An 18,228-nucleotide genomic window follows, 5' to 3' on the forward strand; every position below is an offset into this window, starting at 1 on the left:
TGCCTATGCCAGTTACCTGCATACTGGGAGGAGCATTAGGGTTAATCCTCTGAGCTGCCATGGGCAGGGCAGCCCTCAGGGGAGCCCAGAACCCTGTGGGGAGTGGCAGGCATGCCAGGTGTGCTCTCCTGCGAGAACGGCGCCCCTTTGCACCTTGCCCTGGCTTCCTCTACACCAGGCAGCTGCGCACTGGTGTCAGCCTCTGGGTCTGGCCCGAGCAGCTGCACGCTGGGAGGAGGCTCTGGGCAGTTGCTGTGGGTGGGGCCGCTCTCTGGCTGCTGGCCACTGTGGTGGGGCAGTGCCGGCTGGGGGGAACGACTGGCACACTGCTTATCACCGTGAGGGGATTCAGAGCTGCGTTGCCGCCCAGGGGGTTGGGGCATTGTGCCTGGATGATTCCATTCAGCTGTTAAGCTCCTGTCCCTTTAAGACTTTCAAAAAGCACTCGCTTTTCTTTTGTCCCAGGGGAGCCAGCTGCAGGGACCCACTTGCAAGTTTTACTTTTCTGTTTCTCTAATATCCAGAGCACCTTGCAACGTGTGTCTGTGCTCCCGCTGCAGATTACTAGGACTGGTTATTTAGCAGTCCTGGGCTCCCACTCCCTCCACACTCTGACTCCTTTCCTCCCACCAGAGAGCTGGGGTGGAGGGAGTGCTCCGGTCCCCCCCGGATTGCGGCTCTGTATCTTACCCCCTCGTAAGATGCTGAGTTCTTGCAGATGTAGTGTAGCCTGGCTGTTGTACTGTATCCTCTGATCTCTCTGTTAGGCATAGTTGTATTTGTTGTATTTTCAAAAATATATATGGTTTTGGGAGGAGATTTCCACTGCCCTACTCATGCCACCATCTTGGCCCCTCCCTTCATGAATGTAGTTTTTTGCAGCAATAAAATGCATCAGGTGCGTCCGTTTGGGCCACAATTTGGAGCAGTGACTTTCCCCCTCCATCTCCCTTGTTATAAATGAGTTCACTGTTGCCTGTTTGCACAGAGAGCAGGACCTGCAGTTAGGATTGGTTAGTAGAGCAGGACACAGCCATGCTGTTCAGGGACTTGAGCGTAATGAATGATTCTCACAAGATTTGGCAGCCACGGGAGCCACCAAAGGCTTCTAAAAGGAGCCTGGTATTTAGATGCCTGAGCAGGTTGGCCAGCAGACTGGCTAGGAAGAACACTTTCTAGATGAAAGGGAAGCTACAGCTTTCCCTTCTGCACAGATGCTAGGGAGTCTGGTGGAGAGAGAGGATCAGTTAGACTTACCCCCCTGGTTTTCCACTTTGACTTTCATGTTCAAAAGCTATTCATTTCAATGGATACTTTAGAAAAACTTCATGGAATATTTGGATGGCCAGTGTGTCTCTCCAGAAAGCACGTGCACTGGGTGCCCTCAGAGAAATGAGTAGAAAGCCACATGGGACAAGCACAGATTCAGGTAATGCAGGGGATACGCCTGAACCCTGCTAAGAGACAGAGGAGGAAGCTGGAACATTGCCCGGGATGGAGGCCCACCTCCTTTTGCATCTCAGACTGGACATACATTTTTAAAGTAAGCTCAGAGGAAGACATGGGAGAATGGCTTTCTCGGGTGGGTAAAGGGCATTTCAGAACTTTTTTTCTTTAAAAAGAATAAAAATTCTGAACTGGCCCAGAGGAACCTGGACATGTTCAGGGTGTAACACTGTGGAGAAAAGTTACTCTGTGCTTGGTGGACTAAGGGTAAGCCTGCTGCCTGCCTTTTGATCCAGAAGGGACAGGAAGCAGGAGCCGTGAGCTTTGAAAAGTCCACTTGGCTCAGCTGAGGGAGACCATTGCTAGTCACCTGTGCACACGGACTTTAGTTAAGGGGGAGAGCTGGTGGCTTTGCAGGCTCGGTGGGAGGCCATCAGGGCCACCTAGCCCAATTATGCCAAGACCTGGACATGAGAATCATCCAGGAAGCTGTTTAAATCTGTAGTCCTGGACTTAGGCCACACACAGTGAATGAGGGTCTTCAAAGGCAGAGCTGGGGCCAACTAATAGGATTCACAATTATGTCATATTCTGGAATATATCCTATCAAAAGAAATTTCCTTTGTTGAGTACAATCTAAACTCTCAGAGTCCCTTCAATTTTATATTTTTCATCAGCAATCCACATATTTGGCTGTGTAGTTTAGTGTGTTCAGCTACTGCCCACGAGCTCCGTCTGGGACACCTGCAAGCCAATCATTGTTCAAGGCCTGCAAGGGACCTCTGCCCTGCGTTTGAGATCTGCGAGGAACCGTAGAGGCTGACTTCTGTATTTGCCACATTCAACTGGGAGACTCAGTCCGTTAGAAGAAAAAATGCTTGAAGGCTGGACACTCAGCTTTGTGCCACTTGGTCCCAAGTCGGCCAGAATATTGTCCAAAGGGGCCAGTGTGATTGCCCTAAGGTGCCAAGTCTGGTGGGCCATGTTTGGAATACTGATGTCCGTACCTGTTTGTCAAGTTCATACATACTGTGCACCTGTAGAGAGAGTCTCTTGAATCAAGACTTCGCAGCTCTCAGAAAGAGGGATACCATTTAATAAGATTTCACTGTAATGGTGCTTTATTTTGTAGAGAGAGGTCTTTAGAAAGGAGGAAAATAAACACAATGAATTAGGACAAAGATACAAACTTCAGATTGTAAACCTTTATGTCAGTTTGCCTTGATCTCCTCCCACTCCCAGGGGACAGCCTGGGGACCTAGTAGTGCCATGAGCTGTGCAAGTGGGGGCACACACAGGCCTCCGTGGCTCTCTGACACTGCACAGCATCGTTGCACGTGTTGATGTCCAGATCTGCATCCCGAGACTCTGGGCAGCAGCGCTGACGGTGGCCTTCCGGGACACCTGCTGCCAGCATCTGCCTCCAGAGCACCTGCTGACAAGGAAAGCTGCTGGGAACACTTAGCTGCTTGTAGGACATGGCGCTTTCCTCTTTTCTGTGGGGATCCATTATGTCACTGTGTACTGACTATCTTCATTTTCTTGGGTGTGGCCTCTGTTGCTACATCGTTACTATTAGGCTTTTCTGGTGTTGCATGACTTTGCATCTGCTTTAGAATCAGAGTCTTGGAGAAGAGTGAGCTTCTTGCCTGTGCAGCCCAGGAGAGATGTCTGAATCCACAGGAGCTCACAGCTTTAGTGAGGGGCAGAACCTGGGCTCAGGATGGAAGCTGTGGTCCTCACTCCGTCCAGGTAACCCGTTTTGTGTTTTGAGCAGTGGTGTTTTTAATCAGCTTGGTCCTATCCTTGCCTTGATTTGTACAAGAGCTATGAAGAGATAACAGATGAATACAGCAGAGAGCTTATTTTTAATTAATGGCTGTTCCTTTTCCTGAATCTTTTCCTTCCTATTCTTTCTTTAGTGGGCAAAAACGTGCTTTGTGCATGCACGAATGGGACCTCACTTTCTGGGGCTTTCCATAAATATGTGTCAGGGTGTACATGTTCTCCATTAGATATTTCTAAGTGGTAGCTCTGTTATCTGACTGAATACTGTGAATTGCACAGGAAATATTGGGCTTTATTGCATTGAAGAGCTGGTATCTTTTTGGTGTGAATGAATGTGCATGTGTGTAGAGACTAGTCTTTGCCTTTGGAAAGATACAGCTCCTTCTCCCTTGAGATGGAGACTGAATTAGGTAATAAATACCAGGTCACCAAAACAACAAATGAAAAATAGCAATTGATAGAACAGAAAGGTGATTTGACATACCTTCTGAAGCATGTTTCCTGTGTCCTCTGATTGGTTTTCAAAGGAATCTCCAGTGAGATTCTCTGGCTTTTGCCCTTGCTTTGTCCCCTTTGCTGGCCGAGAGTGTCAGGGACATAGCCGGGTGTAGCCAGCCAGCGAGTGTATCACAGGTGACAGTAATAGTCAGTGATTGTCAGACTGCCGGAATCCAAGTGTGTAATTGAAAAGGGCAGTGTTCATGTCACACGCATGTCTCCATGTGGCAGTGTTCTTGTCGCACTCATCTCTCTGTGTGGCAGTGTTCGTGTCACACTCATGTCTCCGTGTGGTAGTGTTCGTGTCACACTCATCTTTCCATGTGGCAGTGTTCCTGTCACACTCATGTTTCCATGTGGCAGTGTTTGTATCACACTCATCTCTCTGTGAGGCAGTGTTAGTGTCACACTCATGTCTCCATGTGGTCGTGCTCGTGTCACACTCATCTCCAGGTGGCAGTGTTTGTGTCACACTCATGTCTTCGTGTGGTAGTGTTTGTGTCACACTCATCTCCCTGTGTGGCAGTGTTTCTGTCGCACTCATGTCTCCGTCTGGCAGTGTTCGTGTCACACTCATCTCTCCATGTGGCAGTGTTCCTGTCACACTCATGTCTCCGTGTGGCAGTGTTCGTGGTACACTCATGTCTCTGTGTGGCAGTGTCGGTGATTTGTTGGTGCTCCATAATCAGTGTGTTCAGCTCATTCAGCAGAAGGCCCCATCCTTCCACGTCAGTCCTCTGGGCGGTCCTTGACAAGCTCAGTAAAGCTTGTAATCTGTTCCTGGATCCACCATCACACTCATAGTGGGGGCCAGACAATTTGATGCATAAAATGCATGGCTGCATTATTTTGAAGTTGGTGAGCAAGAGTGGAGGCCGGCTGGAGGAGGAGAGTCAGTTGTATGCGTGCAGCTTGCTGCCCAGAGCCCACTGTAGTGAGCTTGTTCTGCAAGCTTCATCCAGTATTGGGTGCAGGAGGGACTGACACATCAGATGCCGCTTGGGTGGGCACCTGACTCGGTGCTGCTGTGGGGCTGCCGCCTGCCTCCCGAGTCCTCCCTGCTGCTTTGGGGAGCGGAAGGGGCTGACCTGGGTGGAGGCCCGAGCTGCCTTTCACCTCCTGACCCTTCAGGCTGTGCCCAGTACTTGCTGAGGCCTGAGCTCCGTGTGTGCCTGGTCACCTCCGTGGAGACGGAAGTCAGTATTTACTTTTTCTCCAAGTGTTTTACTTTTCTCCCTGGGAGTCTATTGAATTGTCCTCAGCTTGAAACTCGCCCTTCACCTGTCATGGTTTTGGGAGGGTTTTCATAGGATTCATCCTGAGTGATGGTTCACAAATGCATACTTTCCAGAAACCCTGCTTGTGCCTTTATTTTCTCATCCACTGGAAAGTGGCTATTTGAAAGATTATTGGGCGAACTCTTAAGTAACAACATCTGCAAGAGCATTTGTGCGGGTTGACCACATGCTTCTAATTCAGATCAGTTACTCACAGATGTTAACCTATTTGGCCAGCAGGAGATGAAAAAGTTTTGCTAGAGTTCTTACTGAAGTTCTTACTTCTTGAAGTTCTTAATGTTTTGAGATTCCTGCCGATCAATAAAAACTGCAGGTGAATTTTACCTCAGACAGTGGCAGCTAGTGTTTATAGGATACATTTTGAGCCATAAAAATAAGTACTTGTTTATGTATATTGCCTAAATGACCTTGGGAGAAGATGTCCAATAAGTGCTGGGTTGCCTTTTGAAGGAGGGGAAAACGAGCATCTCATTTTTTATGCTTTTATACTGAAATCATCAGCATATTTCCTGCTTTGAAATATGAAACAAACAGTTATGAGATGCCTGTGAGAAATGGCTTATGGTCGCTGTATAGCTCGTAGCATGATGTTGCAGCTTTCCTTATATTGTGAAAGTAGACCTACTCAGCTTTGAGGTATAACAAGAAATAATCAAACCCAGATGCTTTCCAAAATTATATTTTCAATGCATTTATATGTCTGTTACAAAGTGTGCTACAAGCTAAGAAGATTTTCCTCTTTAGGCCAAGGGAAATTTCAAACCACAACAAGGGCTACATAGATCAGATGGTTTTTCTTAAGAACATTAAGGGCATCCTGCTTGTTATTAGCTCCAACTTTACAGTACAGCATTATTTATGCCAAAAATCTTCACAATTTGGTTCTTAATTTCAGCAACTTTATGGGCATGAAAATGCATGGAAGGGAGGCCAGAGTCAATACATTAGAACTGAGGACTAAGACTCCAGGGCAAACAGTGATAATGAGATTGGACTGGGGAGGACGCCTTCATCCCTGTGGCTGTTTCCATGGGGAGAAGCCGCCTCCCAGGTCCATCGGCAGCTTATCTCCTTTTCTCTCTGTGTCCTCTTTCTTCTCCTGGATGGCATGCGCTGCCACATTTCATATTCCGTGAGGCCAAGCAAAGACACATCCTCTTTCAGACTTGTTGGTTGTGTTCATTACACAGTGGGAGTCTCCTGGGCTCTCTCTGGGCCCCTCCTCCTCAACGCATGTTTCTTTGCTACTGTCATCAGTTTTGTACTGAGAGGTATCTGTTTGGGTTTTGCATAGGTGCAGCTCGTGAATTAAGCTGTACGTGGGTAAACCCAAGAGTACATGGATTGTGTAACTCTCTGTAGAATTACTTCTAAAATTTAATCCTGTTCCCTCCCCACAGTGTGCTGGGGTATGTTATTTTGTTTCGAGCGTCCAAAACGATAAAAAGACCATCATCTTACTGAGTAGGGTCAATGCTAAGTGCATCATACACAATAGCTATTTATTCCTTCTAGTCACAGCTCTATGAGAGATATTATTATACCCATTTACAGATAAGGAAACTGAAAAACAAGTCTGTTAATTTAAGAGCCCAAGCTCCTAGTTATCACATTGGCTTTAAATGATTGTAGCTCCTGTTAGGAATTTAGGTATTTTTCTGTGTAGCACCTGGTCATGTACCTTCTGAGACAAAGTAGAAGTATCAAATTTCATTTTCTGGTTTTCTTGTAACAACAGTGGGCTTACTGTTCTGAGTGTGATGGGCCCAGAGCACTCCCCCTCCCTGTAAGGCATATGGACAGGAGAACTCACTGCTTGGGTCCGCTCGTCCTTTAGGAAGGGGCAGGCACCTGCTGGCTGTGGCCCAGGCACACTGTGGCTCTGTGAGCTCCATACATTGGTGTCCCATCTGTGCACTGAGCAGGTGAGGCTTTGTATTATAATGTCACAACTCATCTCATACCTTTGAAAGTTCACTTATGTTCAAAATACCCAACAGGCTTTTGTATCCTAGGGAAAAGAGGAAGGGAATTAGCATTTACTAGTCTACTTTGCTCTCATTTCATCTTCACTGCTGTTGTGAGGCAGAGCGTGGTCTCCATTTCATAGGCTCAGAGAGGGTGTGTGGGTCACACAGCATCCAGCTGGCAAGGATGCAGGATGCCTGGGTGTAACTTCTCAGCTATGTGTGTCTCATCCCACTTGGTTTTGTATGGAGGACGTTAGGCCACATTCATAGGACAGCACTGAAAAACAACCACAGTATGTTTGGTGTACATCAGAAGGATTTCCAGTGCCCTTGAAGCTCAGAAAGCCAGACAGTAAAATAGGAAATGCTCAAATAGGAGGCAAGGCTAGGACAGGCCATGGGATTCACATAATAAACTGAAATCCATAATTGTAAAAACAGTCAGAAATGACCAGAAGATTGTTAGGTTTAAGAGAGTCTAGCATACCTAATGTTAATCATAAATCAACTAGATGCATTCTGAAGTTCTTCATATTAGGGATGTTTATGATGAGTCTAATAAAGCCCTAATGTTTTCTGTGGTTCTTTTCCATCTCTCATACTGCTAAGCACAAGAGCTGTGTTGTGTGTGGACTGGCTGGGCTTATCCCTAGTAGAAAGAAGTTATGTTTGGTATCTAAAGGACAATGAGTTCCCTGCTTGGTTGATCAATGCTGGATCAAGTTCACATTCCTCGGCTCCTACTCGCCCACCTACACATGCAGTGGGTGGAAGCAAAGCAAAGGGAGGGAGGGCAAATCCTTTTTCCACAGAGAGATGTGAGCTCAGGCTTTCCTAATATGGACATGGCTGGGTCTGGGTAGCATTAAACATTGATTTAATCCACTGCTGGAGGAAACATCTATGAAAAGTAAAGCGATTAGCAGCCAATTAATTCTGGCCCTTCCCCCTGGTTTTCCTGGAACATGTCTTCTATGGATCTAAATGTTTGGTGAACAAACTTTCTGGAAAAAGGCTTTTTCTCATATATTATTTACATTTGGGACTGTCTTCCCACCCCCAGCTGCAATGGATGGCACTTCCCTTACTGTGAGAGAGAGAGAGAGAGCGGGAGTGTGTGTGTGTGTGTGTGTGTGTGTGTGTGTGTGTGTGTGTGTGTGTGTGTGATTGTCCTTTGAATAGAGGTAGGATGATTCAGGCCCATTCCTCTTGTTTTCAAATTGGGACTTCACTGAGTTCGCTGGTGGGGGCCAGATGACAGGCACAGTCTGAGTGCCAAGGATTTTTAAAATAGACATGCTGGGGCCCCAGACTCCCAGTGCATAGCCTCCTTTAAAGGCACCACAGAGCACAAGCAGCTCCGTGTGCATGTGCCTACAGATACCATGCCTGTTCCACCTGAGGGCCTGGCCACAGGGGCCCCTACACAAGGCTTTGCTCTTGAAGCTCCTGAGATGTTAACATAGATGTCTGTACTTTCCATTAATTGGTGACTGATATCTTTTTTAAGGCATTTTGTCAGAGTATTTCTTATAGCATCGAGGTAGTGTGTGTCTTTTCAAAGTAAGAAAGCCCATTTGGGTAGAGCATGGACCTCAAGACGAGGTGGCGTCCTGAGTGGAGCAGTTGCTGTGTGGAAGACCCAACAAAGTGTCTTTTCTATTGGTGCACACTGTGCCCTAACCCTAGCCAGGAAATGGGGAGCAGCCATCCAAATGCAAAACGTCTGTTTCCAGGGAATGGGGAGCAGCCATCGACATAATTAGAATGATGTCTATAGGGAATGAGTTGGAAATACCCTTATGTATACAGCCGTCCAGGTCAGCACTAAAATAGGTTCCCTGAAGGCAAGGATGTATGCTCTTTTCACTCAGGATCCAGAATTGGAAACCATGAGTCTGGAAAAAAACCTCTAAAAAGTTAAATATCCATTCTTGCCTCCCATCAGAGTGGTGTTAGAATCTTCCACTTCTTTTCCATTTGTGTGTGTGTGTGTGTGTGCGCGTGTGTTGTGTGTGGACTGGCTGGGCTTATCCCTAGTAGAAGTTTATAGTTTATCCCTAAGTGTAGCTCTAGAAGTGCTACCCCAGGTCAGCCCACAACTATCCTGCCAGCACTGTGTCTGCTATCTGCCCAAAGGGACTCATTGTAATAGAACATAACAGGTGGCTGTCCTCTGTGGCATTGACCTTGAGATTTAGATATCTCCCAAACATCTGGAATTTCTTCACAGTATCTGTTAAAGATGCGTCATCATGAAAATGATGTAGACCAGTGGTTCTCAGCACTGGCTGCACATTGGAGCCACCAGGGGTCTGGTGGGAGGGAAGGGCTTTCCAAATGACTGATGCATGGGTCCCACCCACAGAGATGTGAGTCCAAGTGGTCTAGAGGGCTGTGTGCCACTGGGATTGGTAATGCGCTCCCTTGTTCTCCCCGCCCCCTCCCCCCGATCTAAGTAAGCAGTCAGGGATGGGAACCACTGCTCAAGAGACACCCCTACATAATTTTATATCTTGCCTGCTGTGAAACTCTGTAAGGTTTTATGTCCATTAATGTCCTTACTTCTGCACTTCTAAGTGTTGTTAATGGAAATATTAAAACCATAGCATTTCCAGATCCTATTTTCTTCCCACCAAAGAAGAAAAAATAAAAGAAAAATAAACCCAGAGTATTTTATTTATTCATACCCTTTGTCTAAAATGGAAGTTTAGGCAGCTTCCAAAGTGAAATACAGCATGATAAAAATAAGTTAAAATAAGAAAATGAAGCAATGGTAGGAAAATGAGATGGGGCCAGGAACTAAATTAGCATACAGTATATAGCCCCTGAAGTTCCTATGCCCGGCTTAATGTGGGGTCACAGAGTGTTCTAGAAGAGGGAAAAGGGATCAATCTGTGGTGCTCTTGAGGCAAAACACACCAATTGCCTGAACACAACTAGCCCTGCTGGGATACCAGAGAGGTTTTTCCTGTGGGTCCTCGCAGAAAGTTAATGTAATAACCTTCTAAAACCATCCTTCCAGTAAACATTGTGATAGATTTTATGGGCTGTTTTTTCTAACACACCTCAAAAAAGGTCGATGGCTTCTTCTCAGAACATAGTGCAATAAGAGGACGTCACAGAGCGCCAGTGAGACGCAGCCCAACACTGGCTCTCCGGTGGTCTGCCCTGATCCAAGGGACCTTCAAGTACCTTGGGCAGGAGTGTGGACATCAGAAAGCTGTGGTGTGTGTGGCGGTCTGTGCACGAAGTGGGGGGGGTGGCTTTCAGGGAGCCAGTAGCTGATAGCTGGTGCTCCATCATGTTCTCAGAGGAGGTCAAAAGATGGAAGAGCTGAGTACTTGCCTCAGACAAGCCCTGTAAAAGTTTTGAGCAACAGTGTGAATTCAGGGTTATGTTTTTTGAGAGGAAGAGGTTCTTTTAGCCAGTTCACCACAGAGCAAGTGTGAGATAGATTTCCTTTTTTGAAAACTGTGCTTTATAAGGACTTTCACGGAGAGGTCCATTTGGCATGGCCAGAATCCTCTTCAGAAAGAAATTCGAATTCATTCTAACAAAGAGACTAAATGGGCAACAATACAAATTGTATTTTTTTATAAAATCAAATAAAAAGAGACCATAAAAGCATGTTACATTTTGAAATGACAGAGCAAAATTTAAAGACAGACATTTGATGACTTTGCCCCTATTATTTGCAACTTAAACTAACCTTGATTTTATTTCCAGTCCTGTGTTGACTGTTACTTTTTAATTTACCCTTAATATATGTTGGCTATTGAACCCCTCCAAAAGCAGCAAAAACTTCTGGATCTCTCCACCTTGTTTGGTATTAAAAGGTCTTCTGACTTTGTGCATGGGAGAGTTTTCCCTTTGCTGTGCTCGAGGGAGTGTAATTTGCCATCTGAGGCTGTTTGGTCTAATTAAAGGGCTCCCCTGTTTGCTCTTCCAGCCTCCAGGTTGATTTGGAAGGCGTGCGGCTGCTTCTCATTCCTTGGGATTGTACCTCATCATGAAGCAGAAGCACCATCCATGTTAACAATATGCAAATGGCATTGTTTTCCAGTGAAAGGAGTCATTTCTTGACTGAACAAAAGAAGAAAACAGAAAAAGATGTCCCCCCCCCCAAAAAGTAATTGCCAGCCACTAAGTAATGCTTTTACTTTAAAGCAAGCAATGGCATTTCCTCAGCCTCTGACATTGTCTTCAGCTACTATAAACTGCTTTGATGAGAAAGTTTCTTAGAACAACTTCCTTTCAAAACTTGCATCTCTACTATAATGGGGCATTTTTTTTTAATTAAGGTATCATTGATATACAAACTTATGAAGGTTTCACATGAGCAACATTGTGGTTATAACATTCACCCATATTACTGAGTCCCCCCGACACCCCATTGCAGTCACTGTCCATCAGCGTAATGAAATGTTATAGAGTCACTAATTGTCTTCTCCATGCTGTACTGCCTTCCCTGTGACACTCTACATTATGTGTGCTCATCATAATACCCCTCAATCCCCTTCTCCCTCCCTCCCCACCCACCATACCCACCCCCTTCCCTTTGATAACCTCTAGTCCCTTCTTGGAGTCTGTGAGTCTGCTGCTATTTTGTTCCTTCAGTTTTGCTTTGTTGTTATACTCCACAAATAAGTGAAATCATTTGGTACTTGTCTTTCTCTGCTTGGCTTATTTCACTGAGCATAATACCCTCTAGCTCCATCCATGTTGCAAATGGGAGGATTTGTTTTCTTCTTATGGCTGAATAATACTCCATTGTATACATGTACCACTCCTTCTTTATCCATTCATCTACTGATGGACACCTAGGTTGCTTCCATATCTTGGCTATTGTAAATAGTGCTGCAATAAACAGGGCTGCATATGTCTTTTTGAATCTGGGTTCTTGTTTTCTTCAGGTAAGTTCCTAGAAGTGGAATTCCTGGGTCAAATGGTATTTCTATTTTTAGTGTTTTGAGGAACCTCCATATTCCTTTCCACAATGGTTGAACTAATTTACATTCCCACCAACAGTGTAGGAGGGTTCCCCTTTCTCTGCATCCTTGCCAGCATTTGTTGTTTCTTGTCTTTTTGGATGTTGGCCATCCTAACTGGTGTGAGGTGATATCTCATTGTGGTTTTAATTTGCATTTCCCTGATAATTAGCGATGTAGAGCATCTTCTCATATGCCTGTTGCCATCTGAATTTCTTCTTTGGAGAAGTGTCTGTTCATATCCTCTGCCCATTTTTTAATCAGGTTATTTGCTTTTTGGGTGTTGAAGCATGTAAGTTCTTTATATAGTATGGATGTTAACCCCTTGCTGGATATGTCATTTACAATATATTCTCCCATACTGTAGGATGCCTTTTTGTTCTGCTGATGGTGTCCTTTGCTACATAGAAGCATTTTAGTTTGATGTAGTCCCAGTTATTCATTTTTGCTTTTGTTTCCCTTATCTGAGGAGATGTGTTCAAAAAAAAGTTGCTCATGTTTCTATTCAGGAGATTTTTTGTTTATGTTTTCTTCGAAGAGTTTTATGATTGCATGACTTACATTCAGGTCTTTGATCCATTTTGAGTTTACTTTTGTATATGGAGTTAGACAATAATCCATTTTCATTCTCTTACATGTAGCTGTCCAGTTTTGCTAACACCAGTTGTTGAACAGGCTGTCATTTCTGTATTGTATATCCATGGCTCCTTTATTGTATATTAATTGGCCATATATGTGTGTGTTTATTTCTGGCTCTCTATTCTTTTCCACTGATCTGTGGGTCTGTTCTTGTGCCAGTACCAAATTGTTTTGATTACTGTGGCTTTGTAGTAGACCTTGAAGTTGGAGAGTGTAATCCCCAGCTTTGTTTTTCCTTCTCAGGATTGCTTTGGCTATTTATTCAGGGTCTTTTGTGGTTCCATATGAATTTTAGAACTATTTGTTCTAGTTCATTGAAGAATGCCATTGGTATTTTGATAGGGATTGCATTGAATCTGATTGCTTTAGGCAGGTTGGCCATTTTGACAATATTTATTCTTCCTATCCACGAGCATGGGACGTATTTCCATTTATTGGTGTCTTCTTTAATTTCTCTCATGAATGTCTTGTAGTGTCCGGGGTATAGGTCTTTCACCTCCTTGGTTAGGTTTATTCCTAGGTATTTTATTCTTTTTGATGCAATTGTGAATGGAATTATTTTCCTGATTTCTCTTTCTGCTAGTTCATCATTAGCATATAGGAATGCCATGGATTTCTGTGTATTAATCTTGTATCCTGAAACATCGCTGAATTCAGTTTTAGTTCTCATAGTTCTGGGGTAGATTTTTTTAGGTTTTTAATGTACAGTATCATGTCATCTGCAAACAGTGACAGTTAAACTTCTTCCTTGCCAATTTGGATCCCTTTTATTTCTTTGTGTTGTCTAATTGCCATGGCTAGGACCTCCAGTACTATGTTGAATAAAAGTGGGGAGAGTGGGCATTCTTGTCGTGTTCCTAATCTTAAAGAAAAAGCTTTCAGCTTCTCGCTGTTAAGTATGATGTTGGCTGTGGGTTTGTTGTATATGGCCTTTATCATGTTTAGGTAATTGCCCTCATTACTCATTTTGTTGAGAGTTTTTATCATGAATGGATGTTGAATTTTGTTGAATGGTTTTTCAGCATCTATGGAGATGATCATGTAATTTTTGTCCTTTTTGTTGATGTAGTGGATGGTGTTGGTGGATTTTTTAATATTATACCATCCTTGCATCCTGGAATAAATCCCACTTGATCATGATGGATGATCTTGTTGATGTACTTTTGAATTCAGTTTGCTAATATTTTGTTGAGTATTTTTGCATCTATGTTCATCAGGGATATTGGTCTGTAATTTTCTTTTTTTGTGTTATCCTTGCCTGGTTTTGGTATTAGAGTGATGCTGACTTCACAGAATGAGTTTGGAAGTATTCCTCCCTCTTGTACTTTTTGGAAAACTTGAAGGTTTCCTATCCATGAGCATGGGATGTATTTCCATATAGGTCTTCACTAAATGTTTAATAAAATTCAGCATTGAAGCCATCTGGTCCAGGCATTTTGTTCCTAGGTAGTTTTATGAATACTAGTTCAATATCATTGCTGGTAATTGGTCTGTTCATATTTTCTGTTTCTTCCTGGGTCAGTCCTGGAAGGTTATGTTTTTCTAGAAAGTTGTCCATTTTCTCTAGGTTATCCAGTTTGTTAGCATATAATTTATCATAGTATTCTCTAATAATTCTTTGTATTTCTGTGGTGTCTATAGTGATTTTTCCTCACTCATTTCTGATTCTATTTATGTGTGTATACTATCTTTTTTTCTTGATAAGTCTGGCTAAGGGTTTATCTAACTTGTTTATTTTCTCAAAGAATGAGCTCCTGGTTTCATTGATTATTTCTATTGTTTCATTCTTCTTAATTTTATTTATTTCTGCTCTGATCTTTATTATGTCCCTCCTTGTACTAACTTTGGACCTTATTTGTTCTTTTTTCAGGTTCATTAATTGTGAATTTAGACTGTTCATTTGGGATTGTTCTTCTTTCTTGAGTTAAGCCTGTATTGCAATACACTTTCCTCTTTGCTGCATCTCACAGATTTTGGACTGTTGAGTTGTTGTTTTCATTTGTCTGGAGTATGTTGTTAAGCCTCCATGTTTTTGTGGCCTTTTTTGTTTTTTTGCGTCTAATTTATTTCTAGTTTTGTACCCTTGTGGTTTGAGAAGCTGGTTGGCAAAATTTTTATCTTTTTTAATTTATTGAGACTCTTTTTGTGACCTACTATGTGATCTTCATGGATTTTTTTAAAGATATTTTTAAAGATATAATGGACATTTTTAAAGATATAATTCAAATAGATAGCATTTTTTTAAAGTGCTTTTACCACATTCTCAAAAATCGCTGTGTGAGAATTCTAGTTTTTATGAAGTAGTCTTCCTCCAGTTTTTCCACACCCTCCCTTCATTTCCCATGAAGAAAGGGAGGTTTAGGTAGACAAAAGGAGGGATGTATTGAGGCTATGCTTGTCACAGTCAAAAAGAATATTTTCCCAGAGTCATGCAATATGTTGATATTTCATTCTAGATTAAATTCGGCTCCAAGTACCATTTTGTAATACAATTTTAGTGATTAATATATGAGGAAATTAGAAATCTTTATTTCTTATTTCTATTTTTATTTTTTAAAGGTCATTTTAGAAGTACCCTGGCAATGTAACTGATGTCCCATGCTCTCTCTTTTTTACAAACACACAATTCTATGCTCTTTACAAATTAAGGCATTTTAGTAGTGGAACAAACATTTGAAAGATCCTCATCTTAAAACTTTTTGTCTTGAAATTTCTCATGCCATTCATTCATTCATACATTCATTCATTCATTCCTTTAGCCTTCCATTCACTTACTGTATTCTAGCATTGAGTATCCGCTACATGCCAGCAGTGTTTTTGATGAGTGCACAGAAATTAAGAACAAGAGAGACAGGATCTCTTTCTTCCTGAACTTTAAAGTCAAGTTGGGAAAATAGACATTCAATAAATTAGTTTTAAAAATAGCAATAGTAGGACTTTACAAGACAAAGAGTGAACCCTAATGTAAATTGTGGGATTTAATTAATAATGATGTATCAAATATTGGTTCATCAATTATAACAAATACACCACAATAATGCAAGATGTTAGTAACAGAGGAAACTGTTAGCTTGGCACCTGGGAACTGTGGGCTTTCTGCCTGAATCTTTGTTAACTGCTCAAAGAAGTCAAATCTCTTAATTAAAAATAAAAATGAATAGCTCTAAGCACTTTAAAGGAACTAGGATGCTATTAGAAAGAATAGTGGGGGTGACATAATTTAGACTGGGGTGTGAGGAAAGACACCCCACTTTCTGGAGAAGTGTTGCTTAAGCCCAGAACTAGAGAATAAGTAAAAGCTAGCTGGCCAAAGAGAAGGAAAGGCATTCTCAGTAAAGCATTTTCAAGAAAGTGATACCATTTAAACTACCTTTGAAAATATCATTATGGTTTTTTTGTCCAGGATGCCCCCCGGTGGAGGTCGGGGGGGGCGGTTGGGGAGGCAAGAGTACAAAGGAGATAAGTTAGAAGGCATTTCGAATGGACCACAGCTTTTGCTCCCCACTCAAAGCAGTAGTAGAGCAGAGGATGTTTCCTTTGCTCAGCTTGTGCTAGAGAACTGTTATGTTCTCCATGAACTGGGTGCTGGGAAGCAAGCAAGCAAGACAGGGTTCCCAGGTCTCCATTCCGAAGATCTTTCCAGTGGCTCAATGGGATTTATAGAATGAGGAACAGTCGTATGTGTGTGTGCGTGTTTGTGTTTGAGACTACAACCAGATGAGAAGTATAAGAGAAAAAAAGCCTTCAAGCACTAACTACCCAGCTATAACAATGGGTTTTCATAATAAGTTTGTATAAGATTTAATTTGCTAGTTACCTTTATTCATGCTACTGTATTGTTGGAACTTACTGTGGTTTCTAGTTCTTCTAAGACTACATGTTTTAAAATTATTGACAAGTCAATAAAGAGGATACTTTTTAGGTAGGGCACTGTTTCAGTACATCAATACTGAGTGGTTTGTATCGGAGTTCTTAGGGATGGTGAATTCCCAAGGAAAAAAATTCTAGTGAGTAAAGGGAATTGTCTGCCACTGATAGATATCTTATATTGATTCTGGAATGTTATTAGTAGCATGGAAGCTTAAATAGCTCAAGGTTTCATTTCCATTTAAAATTAAGCAGCTCTACCATTACATAATCCACTTCATCACTTGTAACTTTTACCTGCCTATGTGTATATGCACTCAAGATGTGCAAGGCATTAACTATTTTCATATATTTATAGTACAAAAATTGTATATGATGGTTGTACATTTTATATAAGATCTGATAATACTGAAAAATCTTTAGCAAGTGAGCATGCCTTTACTAGCACTTAGCTAATGATACAAAATGGCTAATAGATCTGAGTCTCTAGATTTTTTTTTCATTCCTGGAAATACAAACACTAAGTCAAGAATCCCCCATTTGAACAAACCTGTTGTTTATTTTAAGGAAATATAAGTGCATCATCAATGTGATTTTGAGTAGCCCAGTTACGAATATGGGTTGAAGGGATAAAATTAAGTTTTCCACTCTGATGTCTCCATTAAGGAGCTCCTCTTTGTGTAAAATACTCCATGGCAAAGTTGCTTCTATTTAAAGTAGTGAGTTTGATCTTGGCTTTGATCTAAAGCTTTTGATCTTGAAAGGATGGAGTAGCAATAAAGAGAGGACAAGACAGATTTTCTTTAAAGAAATGCGATAAAGTTAAAGGGATGGTCAAAATCAGCAAACACGAGTGAGACCCGACTTTTCTCCCCAGGCGCTCGCCCCCAGGCTGCTTCAGCCAGCTTCTGATGAGGATGGGGAGAAAGCCTGTTGGGGGTCGGTGGAAAAACGGGGGGTATCGCACACTTTCACAAACTAATTGGAAACTTCCCCCTCGTTGTGGAGACAGACTGTCCTCTCTTAAAATTCTAGCAATCGCTGTTCGGTGTTCGGGCCGGGCGAGGGCGGCGCCGGCTGCGCGGCTAGAGCGCGGGGCTCGCTCTTTACGCGCTCGCGGCTTCTCCGCCGTGAGGTCACCTGCCACCGCCCCGCAGTCCGGAGGGGCCGTTGAGGAGCGTCTACTTAATGGCGTCTCATCCACGGCCGTAGCACACTACGCGGGGAAAGTTGTTGTCCGTGCGCGCAGCCAGCTGGACACGCAGGCCCCTGACGCGCGGAGCGAGCTCCCGCCGGCCGCGGGGCGGGGGCGCTTCCAAGCCCTGGGCCTGCGGGCGGCCGGGCGGCACTCGCGCCCCCACTGCGGCCGAGGAGCCTCTCGCGGACCCCGCGGCGGGGGCGGCGGCGGGAGCCGGGCGCGGGCCTCCCCGAGGGCCCCGTCGTCGCGGAGAGAACAATGAACGGGGCGGGGGCGCCTAGACCTTTAAGGCAGGCCCCGCCCCGGCCCGCCCCCGCCCCGCTGTAGGTGCGGCGGCCCCGGACGCTCGGCAGCGAGGTGCGCGGCTGGCGGGGCGCGCGGGCGGAGGCCGGGCGCGCGGAAGAAGCCTGACTGTGTGCGCTTCCCCCGCAGCCGTTGCGGAGCGAGCGCCGGGCCCGGGCGGAGTGCGGACTCGCGCGGCAAGTGAGCGCCGAGGTGAGTGCGCGCCCCTCGTCCGGGCGGCCGACGGCGGG

The 18,228-nt window shown here is 43.9% G+C and overlaps 1 protein-coding gene across 11 annotated transcripts in view; it reads left to right on the forward strand.

The window, feature by feature from the left end:
* The window catches only part of AOPEP (aminopeptidase O (putative)), a 340,655-nt gene that overhangs the window by 252,521 nt on the left and 69,906 nt on the right, over nt 1-18,228 (forward strand). For 9 of the 11 annotated variants that reach the window (XR_005053840.2, XR_012127790.1, XR_012127789.1 and 6 more), the window contains one exon: nt 18,128-18,190. The exons of the other annotated variants lie outside the window; for them this stretch is intronic. Coding sequence is in view for 6 of the 9 variants with exons in the window: in XM_036991155.2 (XP_036847050.1) it covers nt 18,128-18,190 (63 nt within the window). In the remaining 3 variants the exon portion in view is untranslated. Of the gene's footprint in view, nt 1-18,127; nt 18,191-18,228 lie in introns of those variants that run through there. 11 annotated transcript variants of the gene reach the window in all.

This window comes from Manis javanica, chromosome 2 (assembly GCF_040802235.1).
Source record: "Manis javanica isolate MJ-LG chromosome 2, MJ_LKY, whole genome shotgun sequence".
NCBI lineage: Eukaryota > Metazoa > Chordata > Mammalia > Pholidota > Manidae > Manis > Manis javanica.